Source organism: Helicoverpa zea, chromosome 20 (assembly GCF_022581195.2).
Source record: "Helicoverpa zea isolate HzStark_Cry1AcR chromosome 20, ilHelZeax1.1, whole genome shotgun sequence".
In the NCBI taxonomy this organism is placed as follows: domain Eukaryota; kingdom Metazoa; phylum Arthropoda; class Insecta; order Lepidoptera; family Noctuidae; genus Helicoverpa; species Helicoverpa zea.
In genome coordinates this window covers 4,528,961-4,551,167 of record NC_061471.1, presented here as the reverse complement: position 1 = coordinate 4,551,167, position 22,207 = coordinate 4,528,961, and the positions used below count along the sequence as shown (strand labels likewise).

Genomic DNA, 22,207 nt, shown 5'->3' with positions numbered 1-22,207 from the left:
GCTTTCGAATGGTGAAAGAATTTAAAAAAACGGTCCAGTAGTTTTTGAGCCTATTCATTACAACCAAACAAACAAAGTTTTCCTCTTTATAATATTAGTATAGATTCAAAGATTCAAGGAAAATAAAACCAGCATTATCAATTGTTATCAAAGGCATTTAATAAATGACAACAACTTATGTGACTAAACAAAAATAACATGTAACAAAATAATAATTATAGATCCATTTAGACAACATCAAAAACTATTATAAATATAGATAAATATAAATACTTTCATACCTGAACAAAATTAATTAAAACAAATAGACACACCTAAAGCTATAAAAGTTAACCGCAATGCGATTACACACCAATATATTTTTATAGGCAGTCATATAATATGTATGTACCTATAATAAGCATATAAATACCTAACTACATAATTTACTCTATCTATCTGCAATGACTTAGGTACTTTCTGTGACAAATCAAATAGAATGAAAAATGTTGATAGCAGAATAGCTTGATGGTGCCTATAATAAGAAGTATATATTCGTTGCACTACAGGGTAATTTGTGTGCTGAAAACAATTTATTTCTGCCTTCGATCATTTGATATTATATTACGTATATGAATATGCAAGGAGAATGCCAGGTACTATAAGTAGCTAAAGAGACCTGCATTATACAGTTGATTTTAATCATCGCCTGAGTGTTTCCGCACGTCTACCAGATAACGACATCCCCCTATTTGGTTAGAGCTGTCTGTGAGGCTCAGTAAGTTCAGAAAGAAGTCAATTCATTTCAGACTCTACCTTCTAACAATATTGATGTTCATTGAGACGATCTAGCTAGCTATCGATCTAGAAAATATTTATTTATTATTTTAAGGTCTAAGATTTCTTCATTATTTGTTAAATGGGTATTATCTCTATTATCTATAAATCTACCACTAGATTGCACCTGACTCCTACAGTTAATTTGGAATTTAATTAGTCTCTAAATGAGTACTTACGTGTTATATAGCTAGGGCTTTTTTTATCGTACATGTTGCACATGTATTGTTTAGGTTGATATATAATGACCCGTAAGCACCATCTGACAATAGGAATCAGGCATTTACTTACATCGCTATCGGCCGGTTATAACGTTACAGACTATAATATTGGTGTTACTGTAACTATGTCTTAGCTAGTGCCTTCAGTGCCTTGTCATTAACTAACAACATGGCTACCTGTACAACACTTATTACACCCAATTGTGAAGGGAACAAATGCTAAGTTATTAAGCTAACATGGATTAAAAAAACCCATTGCATAACTGACTACTAAAATTAGGCTGCCTCTATATTACAACTGTAGGGGTTGTTAAGCAGAAGAACCTTCACATTTTGTGTATCCATGTTCTATAACTTACGAGTTCGTGACCGTCATGTGACACTGTCCGTGTCATTTGAAATCTTGAAATCTATAGTCCCGTTCAAAAGAATTCCCGAGGGCGTGGTGTCAGACAGAGCTGAGACGTTGGGAGCAGCATACGTGATGGGTTCAGTGACCCCGTCGTCAGTAAAGCCACCGATGATGTTCTCCGGCGACGAGTGAACGATGTCGGTGGCATTCACTTCGGTATCGCCTCCTCCTGAAAATATAACATACGTAACTTTATTTTACTTTTTAATTACCTTTTTTTAATTATCACTGTTGTCTCTATCAGATGTATTGCCATAGCATCAGGTACCTTGGTAATGCGTGTGAAGTTTTTTGTGACTTCAAAAAAACACTGAATTAGAATAAAAGTTTGCAGGTTAAGGGCTAAAGTTCTTTTTTCCATTTCAGTTTTTGTCAAAGTCGGACTGAACTGGACTTAGTAACTTTTTCACATTACTATAAATCGTGTTTACAACTTTCCGGGCTGCTTTGTGAAACTTAAATCCCACAAAGCGATTTCGGCCCAAAATCCGGGAATCGAACCTGTACCACGAATCTACGTGCAAATCAGCCGCGCCATAGTATAAACAGATGCCACAATAGTGCAGTCATTGAAGCGAAAAATATTACTTGTTACGGTCTTACCTCCGAATTTTTTTACTGTGAACCGATTTGCATGAAATTTTGGAATTAGGTTCATCTTACCCTTAACTTCAAAGTTTTTTGAAAAATCCAATACTTTTCAAGTTATTGGCAATTGAAAATGCGCAATTTTTTCACGTTTTTCATCGGTTTTTTGCAAATATCTCCAAAAATGGTATACGTTTTATCGAAAATGTATAAAGAACAAAATTGTAGCAGGTAAAACAATGAACAATTTGATTTTTTATAAAGTGTTCTAAGTGCAATATTAAGCTTGATATTAAAGATCAAAGCCGTTTTTTATTTTGTCTGAAATTTAATCGACGTGGTTAATGCCATCTATTATTTTAGTAAGTTAATTAATTCACGAGTTTTATTATTTTTCGGTGACACATACAAACCTACGATTAGATACTATACCTATATGCTAATAAACACTAACTGCCTATGTGACGCACAGATGGCTAAACACCTTATTCAAGACATCAAGATTTCAAGTAAGGTGGGCCGGGTCATTACGATTCCATGATTGATTACCTGAGTTTCCCAATTAAATTGTTAGAATTATAGTGTACCTATGTACGCCTTTGGTAGATAAGCAGATATGTAGGCAGGCATCATATCTTTTCACTATTCTTTATTGCACACTTAACAATACATAATAAAAAAATAAAAAAAAGACAGTTTATGTACAATGGCGAGCTTAACCCAGAATTGGGTTCTCTTACAGCCAACCTTAAAGCCATGGAGAGATTTGATAGTGGTAGGGTAGATTAAAAAGTGCACAACAAACATTGAAAACTAAACAAAAATATCAAATAACAATATACTAAACATATATATGTAGTAAAACTACACAATACATAAACATAATACATATAATATATATATATATACATACGAATATAAATATCATTCATGTCGATAAATAGTATTCCTTTACTCGTCGCTTGAATGCACCCAACGATGGGCTTTCGCGTATCGAATGTGGAAGGGAATTCCACAGTCTCACAGCACGAACAGTGAACGATCCATCATAGCGGCTCGTAGTGTGGGAAGGGACACGAAGAAGGAGAGATGAGGAAGTGCGACAAGGTTTGCCTCTCGGAACAAGAAACTCAAAACGTTCCCGAAGATATCTTGGTGAGCGAGGATTGTAGAGAAGAGAGAAAAGAAAAGAAAGAATGTGAGCATCTCGACGCCGCCGAATAGGCAACCACTTCAACCGACTTCGAAATTCCGACACGATCTTTTATTAGAACATAATGTTTATTTTATTAGAACTCCCACTAGGTACAAATATAACATGTGAGATTGATGTTTGAAGCGAGCAGTATCGTTTTGTGATGTGTGCAATGCGTTATTTATTCATTTTTAAATAAACCGAAGTGTACTACAGGTATTCTAAAAAAACATAGATTGCTGCGACCTAAGTCATTTGTGAGATATCTTAGTAGTTTTTTTTTGTTCCAAGAACCGATGAACTAAAGAAGATGACCATTATAAACAGAGACAACCATTGGATGGAACACGCCGAACAAGTATTAGGTACCTAGTTAGCGCTAAACGATAGCATACAAATAAAACATCTGCCTTACCAACTTTTTCATGATATCATAAATTGGTATCAGCCGTACTTCTGCGCTCAGTCCTACTGGGCGGTTGCCGCCCACATTTTAAGTAAGAAGGACCACTCCAATAAAGCATTTGCATAAAATTGCGTGTTCCTAGTTTTTTGGAATTAGGATTATTTTGAACAATCCCACAGGAACCTTAAAAAGGACTGCTGTGTCAAAATAGCCCTGTTTCCTTTAGTAAGGTGTACCTGTAGGTAGGTAGCTACCCCCACATAATATACCCCAAAGGTAGCTACCCCCACATAGGTAGATATATATTAAAAACATATACGTATATAACAGATACGTATACATACATACTTAAAAATTATCAAAAATCTTGACAGAAATTAAGTTTAAAAATATAAGAAACATAAACTCAGGTTATATAATAAGGTTTACTATTTATTTTATATGTTTCTGTGTAAAAAGAATTGTTATTGTGTAAGTATCAGAATTAGGTCAGGGGCCCGATTCTCCTAAGTTAATAATGTCAAAATCGAATAGAAATCGAATCGCAATATGATCGCAATAGCAGTTTTAACCATATCGGGCATTCTGCTACTAATAAAAGACCAATCGTATTCGATTGACATTTGATTGGTGTGCGATTGGTCTGCTATTTTGGTGATTTTGGTCTATACGGTAGTTTGCTGTACAATCATTTTGCAATCGTAAATCATTTGCAGACAAAATGATTCATTATTGAATGACAGAAAAGTATAAAAACGTTTATTTCTAAGAAAAAATAGCGGAATGCCACATACACTTCAATCGTAATCGAGTCGGGATTCCCAACAAACAAAAACGTCATATAAGTCTTAACTTATACGACATAAAGTTGGATAGCAGTCTCATAATGATAGTGAGATGACTACTAGGTCCTGTAGACGTCTTTAATTTAACTTATTAGTAGTGCGACGAATATGTCATAATAAGCTGGTCTTAGCAACGTTGATAAGACCAAACTAAACGACGTTATATTACAGTCTTAGCTAAAACGTTTTTACGACAACGCAATAGTCATACTAACGTTATAGTATATTAAACGTTTTGAACTGACCAAATTAGGTCTTTGAAAACCTTTATATGACATCTATGTAATGTAGCAGTTGTATAAACGTTTTCACAGTGACGTTTATATAACGATCACTATCCTGTTTTACAACGGTCAATTGGAGACTCTTAAATGACTTGGTTGTTTATTTAATACTCAAATATAACATATATATTACATGATGTCCGTTTAATGTCATGCCCTGACTTTAATCAAACTTGTAGTCGCATTTAAGTCAGTTTTTGACTTTAAAACGGCTAGGCCGCTCTATTTACGGAATATTTGATTAAGTTTACTACGAAAAATGGAAGCAAAAAAATGTGGAGTAGACTTAAACGTAGTGGAACTTTCAAAAGGAAAGTAAATCGAGATTTCCTTAATGGATCCTTGGATAACTAGCTGTCATGGCGTATTGCATGGTCTTGAAATAACCTTAATACGACTTTATGTCTTTAAAACGTCGTAAAGAGATAATTGTGTGACAAAAGCAACAATGTCCTACATTTTTAGAAATAAAAATATTTTTATTAATAAAAATATAATCATTAAAACACAAAATTGCGAGGGGGCATGAAAATCTGAAATAAATACATATAGGTATAGTATCATAAAACTTTAATACCAAGTCGAACTAAACGCCATGAGAGACAGATACATTTATTAGCGAGATATATAAATATAAGTTAAATAACACTCATCACCTTTTATTTCCTTGTATTTTTTATTACAAAACCACAAACACCGCGTCACTATCAAGAAAAATGAATAAGTTTTACAGGTTGTTCCTTGACTCAAATAAAACGTTTTAATCATTCAAAAACGCCCTTATGACGACAATACAACAAACTAGCCGTTGTAAAGTTATGATGCGACTTCTGCGCAACGAAAGTGGTAATTCCATAACGTTCATACGACTTTTGAATGACTTAACGAAGTCAGCTTGTGACTTTAGTATGTCCGTTATACGACAATGTTGGTCATATAACTGGGGCCATTTTCGCGTTTAGTAAACGTTATTATAACGTAAGTGCGACTTAGGTATTACGATCGATGGAATTAAGATAACGTTTATTAAACTTTTAAACGACGTTAAATTGTTAGTTGGGTTGGATCTCAGTCGAATCGAGTCGAACGTGAATCGAATGGCGCTTAAGTAAAATTAGGAGAATCGGGCCCCTGGCATTGTTTTACCTTTTTTTAAATCCTTAGACCCTTTATCCTTAGCTAAGACCAAATGGAGTAAGCTATAGGTTTTAAAAATTAAATAGGTTTTTACCTGCTAATTAAAATTCGAGACAGTTTTAGATGAAGTAAGCATTAGAAGATAGTGCAGTAGGTAGGTATATAGGTATGGCTCCCATACTGCACTTCTCCTAAGCCATAACCGTTAGTATGTACCTAAACACCAAGCCGTGAGCTATTTTGGGCAATTCAGCAGAAACAGTATGTGATTTATATGTTATAAACATGATCAGTGAATAACCGAGTGCGAGTTATTGTGACTACCAACAGCTATATTTAGAACAACTGCACGAACACTCCAGCACCGAGCGACGCTCCGTGTCGAACATCATGAGAATTGTATTTGTACTCAGAAAACAATATTGTGAAGCTTCTTCAGTTAGTCAAATACAAAATCAAAGAATAATACAAAACCCTTCTAAATATTTACGAAGCAGTACCCTAAATTGGTGGGTGGGTTCTGGTGGGGTTTTCTGAGATATGACCCTATAAAAGATTTATAAGAAAGTCGTGTAGGTACTTGTTGTCTTTCTTCCGCTTGCCACACTTAAGGATGTTGGACAGCACAAGGTCGTCTAGACCGTCTCTGCCCATCTGAAAAAGGCAGACAAGGTCATGGTGCCAGAACATATGGACCTGGTAAAGACCGGTCGCTTCAAGGATCCGGCTTCCTACGACTCCGACTGGTTCTACATCAGGTGCTGCCATCGTCCGTCACATCTACATCCGGTACCCAGTTGGAGTCAAAACTGTCACTAGTCGTTAGGTGGTCGCTAACGTAACGGAGTCACACCCCACATTTCTGCAGGTCATCAGACAGCAACGCGCGCATAGCACTTCAAGCCCTTGAGGCCCTGAAAATGTTTGAGAACGTTCAAGATGGAGGCCGCATCCTCACTCTTCAGGAAGGCATGTGGTGTGGTCTTGATGGAAGTCTGCCTACAGGCTAAACGGGCTTCTGAGCAGCAAGTCATCGCTCTGTAATATATTTTAGATAGTCGTTAAGGAATACCATATTAGAATTACCTATCAACATCTTTATATAAAGAGTTGTCGGGTTACGGGCAGGCAGAAGCCGGAAAACGTAAAATGAATAGGTACTTTGGTGCTGGAATTCTGACTACCAGCTGGTAATCTTACCAAGCGGTATCGAGTTGCTAGGGTAATTTAACTACTAGATCAGTTGCTCGTGGTAAAACCTCATTGAAACTGCTGTATCCAGTTAGACACAGAAGCCGACCTCGACATACCTAGTTGAGAAATGGCTAAGCAGTGGATAATGACGAATTAAAAACATTAGATTTTCAACACTACTATTATTTACCTACCCATTTAACTTTGTAACAAATGAGTTGGCGTCAATGATGGTTTAAAGCTAATGATTTGTTAATTTACGAGGTAATCAAATTAATTTTATGAGTATGTTGCCGTAGTAAAATCAAACTTTCAGATTAACAAAGACTATAAAATCTGTCGCGCGAGATTCAGCAAAGAATTTATGTTTATGTGCTGAAATGAAGACTTCAGTACCTACTTCGTTTTATTTTGTGCGCCTGCGGCGGTAAAGTAAGAAATAACTATTACGTATAGGTACATAATAATTATACGATTTAAAACGGTTACCTTTCGGCTCTTCCGCAGTTGTCATCTGCCGAGACATAGAGGAAATCCTACAAGATCATCACCCATTTAAACGCTACTGGAACAGCTACGACGCAGCCCTATAGATACTGGTGGCAATTAAAAATAAGCATTTCCGAAAGCGATGTAAACCTTTGAGGCTTTACTTTTTGTTTAGCAAATGTCCAGTGAAGATATGATTTATTTGGGCTGCGGGTTGTTCGAAAGAGATACCGCGGCCCTGGTACACAAAAGGCCTGACGGAACACGACGGTTTTTAGTCAGTAAGAGTCTGACACTCCCTCTCCGCTGCTAACCCACAGCGGGAGGGGTCATTTGATGATTTTTGACGTCGTTAAAAAAAAAGATATGATTTATTTAAAGAGTTTCATTGACTGACTTAAGTGCGATACAAATACAGTTTTATGATGCGAATTCAATTGTTGCATTGAATTCGCATCATAGTGCAAGTCTCATAGATACATTTTAGACGTAGTTCACCTAGTTTTAAATTGTTTGCACAGTCAGGATCACTTACAAAAATACAAGGAATTAACAAGTAGGTAGATATTATAATATGACCTAACATTGTAGAATCGGATGCATCTTGTGTGGGCGAATCAACGCTAACGATAATGCTTAGCGAGCCGAAGCGAATTACATCCTTGACGTACCCTGCGGCGCCGCGCCGCGACTTACCGCGACACGTTAATTACTCCATCTTTCTTAGATATCTCGGTAAAGTTAGTTTTAAGTAGCAATCACTTACGGACGAAAGTGAACAAACAATTGACATAGCTACTTACAATAAAGAACGTTTTTAGAAAATATTCTGAGATTAAGTACTTAGGACAACATGGATAATGTTTAGGTCTGATAGGCAGTCGCTCCGTAAAGCGCTGGTACTCAGCTACATCTGGTTAGACTGGAAGTCGACCCCGATATAGTTGGGAAAAAGGCTCGAAGGATGGATGGGTGGATCATGTTTTTGATGATCTTAAAGATGTGCAGCAACGTTAGACCAAAACTGTACTAAGTGTTACAAACGGTACGTTTACCTGAAGCTTCTAATTCGAATAACTACTATAGTATTCCTGTTTTGTATATAAGTAAGTAATTCTTAAGCTTGGGGAGATAAACATTTATAAAGAGCTCATCCTTATTTATACACATAACGATACTGAAAATATCTCGTATACGTATCTGTACGAGTCCGTGTGTACACAAAACACGAGTGTGGGGTCAAGAGGGAAGCGTGTCGGTGGAGTGACGTACCAGTGAGGGGCATAAAGCATGTGGGCATTGGTGTGGTGCTGGTTTGCTTCTCTACTGTGTGAAACACCTTGCGTTGCGCGTACTGCGCGTCCTTGGGCTCCCAGAAGAACACGTAGTAGAGCGAGAGCATGATGGCGGCGAGCGACACGCAGAACACGTACACGATGACGGTGAGCACGCGCACGCTCTTCTTGTCGCGCTTGCGCTCGTAGAGCGCGTCCAACACCACCTCGTGGCCGGCGGCCGTGCCGAGGCGCACGGAGCCGCCGCACGAGCGCACGCTGCCCGACGTGCACGACTTGGCCGACATCGCCGCCGCCACCACTCGCGACTGCCGCACCGCCGACGACAAATCCAGGTAACTGGGACACGCTTATTGATATGGCCCAGTTCTCCTGATGCGCCGCGGCCGAGTTACCGTGCCAGGTCACGTCGACCGTGTCTGCCGCTTGACACCTCCTGATGCCGACTGCTGTTTCATTATTATGGCGCCCGCTTCAGAATTCATTTGTTTATCCTTTAATTTCACGCTCGGTATACGTAAATCTATTCCAGTTCCTCTGACGTAGCCATACGATCGCAAATCGTCTGTCATAGAACCGTCCCTGAACTTTCATTGTTTTCAGTTAACGAGCATTATGTTTTCTTTTGAAGCGATGTAATGTTATAATAGGTACTACAGTTTATTGCAAACACTAGTTGTCACTGTGTTATTCCAGTTCAAATAGATACATCATTAAAACAAAGTCACACACGAGTTGACGTGAGCGTGTCGGTGAAGAGGGTTCGCACCTCGTTATTTGTATCGAATGAGAGTTAGAATAATGACGAGGTAACAAAGTTAATTTACGAGAATGTAACTCATGGTGTATCGTGACAGCGAGGGCGCGCGGCGGGGGCGGGCGGCCCGGCGGCGACGAGTCCGCGTGTGCCGCTCCGCCGCCGCGCCGCCGCCGCCGCCCGCCGCTCAGATCAATAACATGCAACTCCTCTTATTTTTTGCAATAACAACTCTGCGTTATGTTGAAATACCTAAGCTTCACTTGACCGCGATTTAATTTTAGGTAAGTTTCCCAAACCGAACGTACACAACCGATAAAATGTTATTTCTTTGGATTGTTCATACAAAATTAGGATGATGAAATGGAGAAAACGAATGCAGATATTTAAAACAGCTGATAGAGTTTTACGCTATCTCTACCATGTTTGTCTTAGGCCCGGTTGTTCGTAGGTACGTATTAGCTAAAAATCGTAACACTCGTAGCGCGCCGTAGCAGTGCTACGGACGTTGCGATTTTTGTCATGGGACATCTAATTAATTAGAACAGTTGCCTTAATTGTACAAAATATTTATAAAACCATATTTGTTATTGTATCTTAATCAAGAATGTGAAAGTACCTTCGTTTGAAATTATAGCACATTGGGATTTTAAGCATGTAGTTAGGTAAAATACTTACCAAGAAGTGGTCAGTAGAAGATATTTCCTCCGCGTCCCGGGGAAACTACTTCCCATTCCTGGACAAAATATAACCTACCTATGTTACCCGGGATAGTTTTGCAACCTAACCGTGAATTTTTCAAATCGCTTCAACACTAGTTTTGGAGTCTTTGGGATAAAACAAACAAAAAATATTTCCTCTTTATTGTATGTAGGTATTTCAGTATTTGATATAGGAATCAATTAGTTTTAACAAGCACCAAGTCTTTAAAAAATATAACTACCAAATCAAAATCAAAAAGGCAAGTCAATCCAGTATCACTCAATGCCAGAGAAGAGAAATTAAAATTCTCCTTTTTCTTCATACATATATTATATTCTCAGATTACTTAATAGTACATAAGTACAATCTGGCACTTATTTCTTTAATAGATTTTCAACTTTATCTCTTAACTATAAGGGTCCTTTTCGATTGAGAAATCTTTACAGGTCGAAGAAGGTGGATTTGCTGACAAATGTTTAGTAGGTACATTTCGAGATTTTTATCAATTCAGGCTGAAGCGTACTGTGCTGAGAACAAAATTCCGCAAAATTTCAAGTGTTAGTTTACCGGCATTCCTCTCCTCGGTTCACAGTACTGATACATTAACCAGATAAATATAGTCTTTTTCTGCACTGGTTGATGTTGAAGTACTGTGTTTTACCGATGCGCTGGATGCCTGGAAAATGGCTACTCCCAATACGAATCTGCCCGGCAACCGCTGCTCTCAGAGACAATGGGAAGGGCCGCTCTGTAGCACTATACGGAATAATCTATTAAATACGTGTAATAGTGCTGCTGAGCGTGCCCGTTTTTTGGCTGTGGGAGAGTGGGAGTCGGGCCTCTGGTTACAGGCGATCCCGTCATCTAGTATAGGCACTATGCTGGATGACACAACGTTCCGCATCGCTACATGCATACGGTTAGGCGCTCCCTGTGTTGCTCCGCATCGCTGCCATTGCGGTGAAGCCGTCGACAGCCTCGGGCACCATGGTCTGTCGTGCTGCAGAAGTGCTGGTCGTATTGCACGGCATGCCAGCATTAACGACATTATCCGTCGTGCTCTTTCCACCGCCGGCGTACCAGCCGTGTTAGAGCCTAATGGACTGGTACGTGACGATGGAAAGAGGCCAGATGGTATGACGTTGTTGCCATGGAAGTTGGGTAGGCCCTTGGTGTGGGATGCAACGTGCGTCGATATCCTGGCGCCATCGCATCTTCCCTGCACGGCAGGTCATGCTGGTGCGGCTGCTGCTTCTGCAGAGACCACCAAGCGGCGCAAGTATAGTAACCTTATTGGGAACTATACTTTTGAGCCGTTTGAGGTCGAAACGCTCGGACCATGGGGCCCGAGTTCGCGGTTACTTTACAAGGACATCGCGAAAAGGCTTGTCGACGCTTCGCGTGACCAGAGGGCTGGCTTATTCTTTGGACAAAGAATTAGCATTGCCATTCAACGTGGCAATGCAGCCAGTCTTCTGGGCACGTTTCCGGAGGACAGTGATGCAGAGGAATACTTCGACGCCTGATCGATGCTCTTTTATATTATGTTTTTATATATTTTGTATATAGTATTTTATTTTTAGTTTTGTATAAAGATAAGTAGTTTAAGTTTGTATATATGTATAGTGTGTACATTGTATAAAATATAATTAAATTGAAATTAAATTAAAATAAAAGCTGAGAACGAATACTCATATTGTACAATCGAACTGACTGTTTTTTTCTCCGTGTTTCCTCTCAGTTGCGATAGATTAGTAAGATGTTTGGTCTTATATATTCTTGCTACGACCCCAAAGCTTGCTTGCTCCGGCACTGCCGCCCTGAGCAAACCAAAATTCTGACTTCTGCAGTAGTGTTTCTAAGCAGCCAATAACGGACTCTCGGAGATACCTCAACAACCGTAGTTTCGATGTATGTTATGAATGTTTCGAGTTGAAGAATATAGATTATTACAAACATACCTAAGTACATAAAAAATACATTTTTATAATATAATATTATTTATAAATATTGTATTACATGTCGGAGACTGTCAATAGTACGGACACTAAACGTCACGCAAGCGCGCCCTCTGGTGGCGTTTCCGGTGAAACAACATTTTGGCGCGCTTGGCAGAGTCGTGGTGGTCGGCGGGGCGTCCGCGGAGCTCAGTCTTGATTGAGTCTTGGTCGAGTCGTCGTGCTGCGCACATCTCGAAACTGCCCTACGTCACGTCTAGTGTACCTAGTGTTATTGCCTAGCGTTGTAGTACCGTTGTAGATCCATATTGTAAAGGTTATTGTAATGGTTCTTCTAACCTAACAGACAGACATGTGTTGCTGGGGAGTTTGTTCCGCCACTTCTTCTCCCCAGCCAAAACACATAGGAAGTGGCGAAGGGCGGGCGTTTTGGGGGCTGTCTTTTGTTCTGACTAATTTGAATAAACGTTTGAGTTTTTAGTTTGTTTGAGTTTTGAGTGATATTATAATAATACATATATATTAATAATACAATATAAAAAACATAGCCCTTCTTGGTTGCCGGGTACAAAAGATATTGATTTTCAAAGATTTGGCAGTTCAAAGTATTTTAGCAATACAAAAAAAAAAAAAAAAAAAGATCACACAAAAAAAAATCAAATTCACTACTACAATACTCTACTTCCCTAGCCGTAGTCACAGGCGCGCGCGGCGTAGCGCGTAGCACGGCCTACAATTATATTTGACCACAACACAAAATAACAATAATTTACTTTTTGAATTGTCTTATTGTTTAGAGATCCAAATCTAGAATATTATTATCGGGGCTATATATTATTAAATAGTATCGGGGCTTCCTGTTTTACATTTGTGCCCATCATAGGCTTAGAAATTCAAACTAATATTACAAATGCGAAAGTAACTCTGTCTGTATGTCTGCCTATCTGTCTTTTCTTCACGCCTAAACTACTGAACCGATTTGTGTGAAATTTGGTACAGACATAGTTTGGAACTTCAGAAAGGTCTTAGGGTAGATGTTATTACAAACAATAAAAATAAAGCTTATTCCGGACATTCAGCGACATCTATCCCGCGAGATCGGGAACTATGTGGGTAATACCAAAAAATCTGCCGGAAGTCACTATTCCATGTGAACGAAGACGCGGGCAAAAGCTAGTCTTAAATATGTTAAGGCAAAGGCAAACATAGGCACGATATCTTTGATTGCCACGTTTACGTGTTATGCGAACTAGCCTTGGAAAATTTCTAATATCTGTAGAAAAGTCGCTGTTTTATTTTATCCAAAAAATTGCTTACAGTCGGTTACAGGTTGAAAGAGCCGTGGTGGCGTGAGGTCTAGTCTCATAATTACCTATCCACTCGCCTGGTTTCGAACCTGCTCATATGTACGTAAGACGTTCAATAGAGTTTACTACGACGAGTGGCGTCCGGCACAATTTATCCGATTACAATTAAGTAGGTATCCACTACTTATTCCGTTTACCGGTGCACTATATCTAACCTAATGTAAACATATCGAGTGTAAATAATCGTTGCCAAACTAAGTATATAGCCAAACCTTGTTAATAAACACGTAAATATTCTCAAAGCCAACATAAAGTCAACAAAATGAGGTAATTGATGTTCACTTTTGGACACAATTGGGTTAAGCTAATTGGATTACAGGAAACCCTTCGTGTAAAACCTAATAATATACGGATGTTGTAGGACGGTTCCACTTCTGTTGTTTTAAACAGGCACGGCAAGATTAGAACTAAAAAGTAAATTGGGCGGAATCGTAAAATCGGCAAATGATTTACTGCTAAAGTTTTCCTTGAGATTTACGGATGGTATGCACAAGATGTTTATTCAAGATTTACCATAAAATCCGTTTTAGAAATGAAACCGAACGGATACAAGGGTTTTAACTTTTTTCTTACATGAAATTATGCAAAAATGTATTTAGGCTGGTAGGTACTTATTGACCATGTCGCTTCAGGTGTCGTGTATTACAGTTCCATCAGTCTTCCTAATAAGCTGATTAATTTATTGCATTTTATCTAAAATCAATAATTAGCAAACAAAATCGATTTATGTCATGATGACCAAATCTTTCTGCAATTATGTAATACGGAGTAGATTCGTAATTAAAGAAATTAGGTATCCTGGTTACCTACGTGTATCACCAGTTCAAATTGATGGATATATCCAGAGTTTCATGAAGTTATTGAGTATTTTGAGTAATCAACGGTACAGTGATAGATGTATAAAACAGATATGAATACGATATAAACTTACCTGCATTTATTATATAAGTCATTGCCACCAACGGTTTGGGATTCAGTTATATTTAGCTGAAGACCACATGGCCTAATCAAACAAACGCGAACTCTTCTACTATGGAATAAAATATAATATATACCTACCTTATGCTGATGGTGAACACATCTTGAATTAGAAAAGCTTACTTTCATATAAATCGACTTTACTTACGACTATTTAGTAGCTATTGGTTAATTGGTTTATGCAGGATAGAGCAATGTGTGGAATGGTGCAGCGCACGGCGATCCCTTACGACAATTAAGTAATTATACCTGGTGAATTCACTCAATTAAGTAATTAATTGAAACCGCGCAATACCCCTAGAGAAATGTACCTACATGCCTACACAAATTGCCTAATGTAAAATAAAACTATTTCAGCTAGTCGTGTCCAAAATACAAGTATTAATTTTGATATCGCAATATTAGTAGGTACGTACCTAGTCCATCAAGTTTATTTGCAGTTTGTTGATTTTTGTCGTGAAATTATCAAAATCAAGTTCGAACGTTACTAGGTTAACGTTAACGTTCAGCAAGTTTCTCACATTAGGGTAATGTTCTTTACTAATTTGTTTTTGTAGTATACCTCTGTTTTGCGTTTCTCAATTCATATAATTTTCGCATAAGTAGGTACATACACACTAGATGTACCTTAGTAAATAAATTATTATTGCGAATCGAACTTACCATAAATGTATGGTGAGTGAACTGAGTGCTGGCCGTGCAGCCGGTGGTGGTGGTGCAGGGGGCTGGCGCGCCTCGCGCTGGCCTCGCCGCCCGTCTCCTGCGGCGGCTCCGGCGACCGCCACACACACACGTAGTACACGGACAACAGGATCGCTGCCAGAGACACTGACAGCAGGTACGCCAGTACGGTTAGCACACGCACCACTTTGCTGGCAGGCTTCTGCTTGTAAATGTCGCGCGTGGCCGACGGGCTCACTTCCTCCGACGCGCTGTCCTCTTCAGCCTGACCATTTTGACCACAAACCGACATCCTGCAGTCGCTAACTACATGTTACTGATCGAGAAAGGTTTTCGTCAAAAAATAAATGATCCGTAGCGACGAGTGGCACGTGTAGTACCCGCGGTCGGATGGAGTGAGTGCGGTCGAGCGCTGTCCTGCCGCGACGTCCGCGGTCCGCCACGCTGACTCCCGCCGACCCACTACACACGTCGCAGATTTACGAGTGCTCTCTACTCCCAACGCCTGAATACATTTTATACACGGTATGTTTACCGTGTCATAGTCAATTTCAACACTGAGTGACGGAAAGGAATTCGAGGACGTCCATTGGGAAAAACTGGTAAATTAGGATAGATAATTTTGTGAGCTTGGATGGATAGGTATATTTTTTATTATTTAAATTCCATATAATATTAAATCTAGATATTTACATGACGTAAAAAAAAGCCTTATTTATACATATATACAACTAAAAACCGGCCAAGTGCGAGTCGGACTCGTGCACGAAGGGTTCCGTAAATTACAGTTAAATCAACCTATCTCAAAAACTATAAGAGATACTTTGATCAAACCAAAAATCGTTGAAAGAGTTAATTAGCATGCATCACCTCTATTTTTTTTAGAATTTTATACCCCGCAGTTATAAAAATAGAGGGGGGGGGACATACTTTTTACGACTTTGAGAGCTGATATCTCAAAAACCGTTCACTTTAAGAAAAATGTTTTTTAGAAAACTTTATATCATTTTAAAAGACCTTTCCATTGATACCCCACACGGGTATGTACATCGAAAAAAAAAATTTCATCCCTCAGTTACATGTATGGGGGGCCCCACCCCCAATTCTTTTTTTTACTATTTAGTGTCATATTTTTGTAGCGGTTCATACAACACATATTCCCATCAAATTTCATCACTGTAGTACTTATAGTTTCCGAGTAAATCGGCTGTGGCAGACGGACAGACGGACAGACGGACATGACGAAACTATAAGGGTTCCGTTTTTGCCATTTTGGCTACGGAACCCTAAAAATGGCATCAAAAAACTCCTCATCGCTGCCCACCGGGAGTGTACCCAAGAGGCTGGCAGCATTGCCACGTTGGATGGCAATGCTTAATTTTTGACCAAAATAAAAACCAGCCTTTGGGTCACTTGAAGTGTCAGCAAGTCGCTTTGCCAGATCTTTAAAAAGCAGATGAGCACTTGGACCCCACGGCCCGAGGGTTTCAACCCCAAACGGCTCAAAGGTATAGTTACCAACCAGGGTGCTATATTTGCGCCGTTTGAGGTTCTCTGCAGCCGCAGCAGCGGAACCAGCACATCGCGCCGAGCTAGGAAGGTGAGATGGTGCAAGAGTATACACAAGTCGCATCCCATACTAAAGACCTACCCATCTTCCACGGGAACAACGACATACCGTCTGGTCTCTTGCCATCGTCGCGTGCCAGACCACTGGGTTCTAATATGGCTGGAACGCCTACGGCAACAAGAGCACGACGGATTATGTCATTGATATTCGCATGCCGTGCAAATCGTCCCGCGCTGCGGCTGCACGACAAGCCATGGTGTCCAAGGCTGCTGACAGCTTCACCACAGTGGCAGCGGTGAGGAGAGCAGCACGGAGCACCCAAACGCAAGCAAACAGCAAGCCGGAAAGTGGTGTCGTCAAACAATGTGCCTATGTTTGACGACGGAAGTGCCAGAAGCCATAGACCCGACTCCCATTCGCCCACAGCCAGAAGGCGCGCTCGCTCTGCAGAAGAAATTGACGTATTTAGCAGATTATTCCGTATAACTCTGCAGAGCGGCTCATCCCACTGTCTCTGGGAGGACGGGTTGACGGGTGGATCAGTATTCGGGCAGGTGATTTTCCAAGCCTCTACACTTCTACAGCCTCAGTCAGACATGGTACCTCGCAATTGGCCAGTGTGATAGGAAGAATTTTCCTGGTCAATTGCTCAGTACCATGGACGGAGGATATAAAGGCCGGTAGGCTAATACTTGAAATTTTGCGGACGCCAAGCCCTCCCATGCGAACGGGAAGAGTAGCCTGAATCCAGGCTCGGTCGTCCAAGGCCACATTTAAAATTGATGTTAATGTGTGTCTAATAATTTTGTCAAGTTTTTCCAAAAGATTTGTGTGCTTCCATAGACTGGAAGCACGCAAATAGTACGTTAATTTTGGGCCAAAACAACAATATCTAATGATTGTGATAGCTGAGTGCATGTTAATTTGGAGTAGCCTGTCCGAAATATGATTGAAATTTTGTATTTTATCATGAATAAAATTCGAGAATGAATTTTCAAATATTGGGGAACCGAGGAGACAAAGAGAACTCTTGTCAATTAATTTGATATCCGGGGCTATTGCACAAAATTTGGAAAATATGTCTTGTCTGTCTGTATTGTCCGTTACAAAGAGTTCACATTTGGAATAATTTAGATTTAGTCCTATTGCTTGGAATTTATTTTGAAGAAAGGATAGGTCTTTAAGAACAGTATCTACTTTGCCCCCCAAGGTTCCGTCATCAAGGTACCAAACATTGAATTCAGAATTTAGCTGCCGAATTATTGGGTTTATGGCTAAACTGAAAATCACGGGCCCGAGTGGGTCACCCTGCTGACAGCCAACAGAAGATTCTAAAAGGTTGTCCCGATAAAGTAATTTAGATGGGTGCCTGTAGCATTGGTAAAGAAAACTATAAAGGAGATTGGGCAAGAATGTATGAAGTTTGGTCCAAATGTCCACCACGAACGAGACCTATACAAGGTGTTGATTTGCATTTGTGCCATAGTTCAGGAGGAGGACATACAATACGTAAATAATCGATTGGAATTACAGTAGATGGGAGATAACTAATATGCACTGCTTTTTTTGTCATTGTAATGTCGTGGTATTTCCGAAGAAATCCAATTTTATGAATGAAATTTATGAGTGATCGTTGCGTATGCTTTGTGTTTGCGTTTGTGTGAGGGTGCAGCACGGTTTTAATGCCAGTAACATACGCGCCAAGTTTAAATAAGGCTAGATGACATTTACCGAATTCCGAAAAAAAATTAAAGAAAAAAAATTACGTACCAATTTTTTTATTGATTTAGGTCGAGAATCATTAGCATAATTACCTCCTTGAATATGGCACGGATACAAATCAACAGCTTGTATAATTAAATAGTCCACTTAATTTAGAGTAACTTTTACAAAGAAAGTAAAAAAAAAACAATGCCAAAAAAAAGTTATAGCCAAAAATGTATTCTTAATTTTCGGTAGTTTTTGTATGTTATCATTATTATTTTTTATTTTATTCCACTTCCATTTCCGCACTTTATCTAAAACTAAGATGAGTTATTTAATTTGCATATAAACAACCCATATTTTTTTGCCCGATGGATGACGAATCACTAACCAATTGAGGCGCCAGAAGTGCTTGAATATACTCAGCGGTGCCTGGATCTAAGAAAGTTCGATGTAACTGGCGGTATCTTCTCTCTAATAGTGAACAATTGTATTTTGTCAGAAAGTACGAAAATCGAACATTACGAAAAGTAATTGAAAAAATGAAATTGATAAAATCTATGCAATGAGTTTTTTTGATTTTGCTATAACTTTTTTCTGGCATTATATTTTTTTTTACTTTCATAACAAAAAATGTTCCTTATTTAACGGGCTATCTAGCCATATAGGTCTCGTTCGTGGTGGACATTTGGACCGGAATCGCCCATTGTCCTTTGGGGTAGCTCTTTTTTAGTTTCTGCTAGTAGGGTGTCCCTGTTAACTGAGTTGAATGCATTCTTTATGTCAACCTTCATTATGACCTCTCCTTTGCCACAATTTAAATAGGTCGACAACGCGTGTACAGCAGCCTCGCAGCCCTCTCTTGAGCCGTAACCCAGCTGAAGGGGCTGAATTTTTTCCGAACAACCCTCGTTATAAAATTTACAGCAAATCTTGGCTGCCATACGACGGTAAGTAGTGCCTACGGCGATTGGACGAATGCCGCCGTCCCTCTTGCGTAGAGCGCAGAGGTTTGCTCCATATAAGACGTCGATGACGGCCTCGTCCACCTTGCCGGATAGCATTAGGTTGACCAGGGCTGTAAGCTCCTTCAAGAGTGACTCACCAGCTTCCCCGGCGCTTGGGCAGGTAAGGTCCTTAAGGTGTTGCGGACTCAAGCCGTCGAGGCCGCCTGCGGAACCGCTCCTGATGGAGCCTATTGCCGTGATCAATTGTCGACCTGTAACGATGAGGGTATGTAAATCCGGATCAGGGGGGTCGGGAAAAGAAAGGTCATCGGATGGGGCAGGGTGTTTGCTCTCCAAAGCGGAAAGTGTTTCTGGAGAACACGGTGCCACCACATCACTGCTGAAGAGGATCCTCGCTGCACCACTTATGTCACCTTCACTTAACTTGGATTCTACCAGGTGGGGGATGCTCCTCGAATAGGTAGATCCTGTTGTCGGTGATTTAGTGTCGAAATCTCTGACCGAAACATTACAATTATCTTTAATTTGGGTCGTTAAGGACTTTTTGGATGCCAAATTTTTTTGAATATGTAAGATTCTATAAGGGAAAGTGAGTAAGTTCTCCCAAGCACGTTGCGAGTTCTCCCGTGCAGCCAGGCGGATACAACCTGCCAAATGTTGAGCTACTAAACTCCTGGCGCCTCGGGGAACCCGCTTTAGGATTGGAATTGTGTTTTTGAATTTTGAAAGTCTTTTCCAAAACGGTTCCAAAGGTGTGTCGGTATCTGGGTTTGTCGGGGTTAGTGTGGGAGGAACTGCACTTTGGGATTTATGTGTCTTCCCAATGTGCACGTTCAAACCCCGCTTACCTTTAAAAAAACGTGCTTGGGGGCACAGCGGACATCTCAGGGCATCCAGAGATGTTGAAGATTGACAAGCACTTACACTCCCATCACCATTACTGTACATCTGGGTGCCTCGCTACTTATTTGTATACACTTATAACTATTGATTTTCCACAAAAGAATATTTACAATAATAAAAGTAACAAATCAAAATAGCACTCAAAAACACAAATAATCAAAATGTCAATTTGACGCAGTCGCGCTGGTTTCGGCACATTTCGGCGCGGGACTCACTGGCCAGCCCCGGCCGGCCAGTGCCGCGCCCCGGCTTCTCAGGCGGTAACCTGCGTTTTATATAGAAGGTCCGATGCTTATGATTCTGAGGCTGTTATCGGACACGTATGCATTCAGTACCACGGAGACTCGGCCGTGCAGCAGTTCTACTGCGGCGCCAGCGTGTTCGTGACAGGCGGCTACGGATTCCTCGGCAAGCAGCTAGTGGAGGAATTCTTCACGATACTATTTCTCAATTTAATAAAAATTCTTCCCTTACAAATGACAGCTAATCAAAATGAATTATTTAAATTAGACTTAATTTTTTTGCCTTATAAGGTACGTTGTATTTATTTGCAAAATACTTTGCTTTGATCCGATTGATCGATTTAGACCGAGCCCTCAGGCATAGTTAAAAAATAACTGCTAGATTTTAGCGGATGCCAAAGGACAGACTGAATCACGCAATTAAAATAAAGACGACTAGATTCGAGTTACGACTCACATTGCAACTTCAAACACATACATACGTAGATTGACTTGCCTCGCTATATTTCATAAAAACCTTAAAATATAGACTCCAAAAACCAGAGACAGATAAGATATTCTTCTTTTCGGTTTATCTACGATGTTGTCCTGGGTAGATAATTAGCGCTGACAGTTTACCGAGTAAATCGATACTTATGCCGTACCTTAGATTAACTAAGTACTTAAGTAGCAGTTCCCGGTTTCAATCCTGCGTGGCTGAAGTAGCTACCTTTTTTATCTGGTCGATGATTCGGTTGCTCAAATTTCAAAAATAGAATTCTATAGTAACAAAGTAAGCCTTGATCCCGAAGTGGATCAAGTTGGGGATATTTTTTTTACTTACCCAAAATTACTTAAAATTTTCCATCTTTGTATATTATATACAAACTGTTTTGAAGGCTTTATTTTTGCCAGAACTCTATGAATGACTATGTAGAGTCTAAGCACAGGATCCATTAGACATAATTGGATCGGTGCTCGCGGTGCCTAGGGACCTGTTTAGTATCATGTGCCTTTATTGTCCGATGGCTAGCAATCAATCATTTATGTAATGGACAAGTTGCCATCGTCAGGGGATAGGTCTGATGGAGGAATTTTCATAGAACTTATATTTATTATTGACTGGCCTTATTCCATGAATACAAGACTTCGCCTGTCCTTTAAATCCATGGAGAACAAAATGATAATTCGAGAGGAGATGTCATAACGGAAAATCTCCTGAAAAAATAGCGAAGATGTCTGTCCCCTCTCTAATTCGCCTTATTTGGAACTTTTGGAACTTGACGTCTCTGCTGTCCAGTTCATTTGTAACTGCCCGTTTTGGTCTCGCCTAACGTACGTATTTGACCTACCTAGAAGAAGCCTACTGACTTATTAGCATCTGCGCTCATCTTTCCTTACTCTGTGTTTAAAATATCGCCGTATAATCGCGACTAATACCTAGTATCTATCATTTTATGCACAACGCTCAAAAACGTTGACCATGAAACTTTTTTGGTAAAATAAAGTGCATGTG

General features: G+C 39.8%; 1 protein-coding gene across 2 annotated transcripts; it reads right to left on the bottom strand.

The window, feature by feature from the left end:
- Positions 1–134: 134 nt before the first annotated feature.
- On the bottom strand, positions 135–15,917 carry LOC124640151. 2 transcript variants are annotated; one of them, XM_047177814.1, is made up of 2 exons: positions 15,308–15,917; positions 135–1,618 (listed from the first exon to the last, which is right to left on the bottom strand). In XM_047177814.1, the coding sequence occupies exons 1-2, from the start codon at positions 15,615–15,617 to the stop codon at positions 1,410–1,412; spliced, it is 519 nt and encodes a 172-aa protein (XP_047033770.1). In that variant the 5' UTR covers positions 15,618–15,917; the 3' UTR covers positions 135–1,409. The 2 variants fall into 2 exon arrangements, with proteins under 2 accessions (XP_047033770.1, XP_047033769.1); XM_047177813.1 differs by lacking the exon at positions 15,308–15,917 and adding an exon at positions 8,860–9,729.
- Positions 15,918–22,207: the final 6,290 nt, after the last annotated feature.

Coding starts and splice junctions, on each gene's coding strand:
- LOC124640151 (XM_047177814.1), bottom strand. CDS start 15,617: ATGTCGGTTTGTGGTCAAAATGGTCAGGCTGAAGAGGACAGCGCGTCG. Junction 1,619..15,307: donor TCACTCACCATACATTTATG/GTAAGTTCGATT, acceptor TTATATTTTCAG/GAGGAGGCGATACCGAAGTG.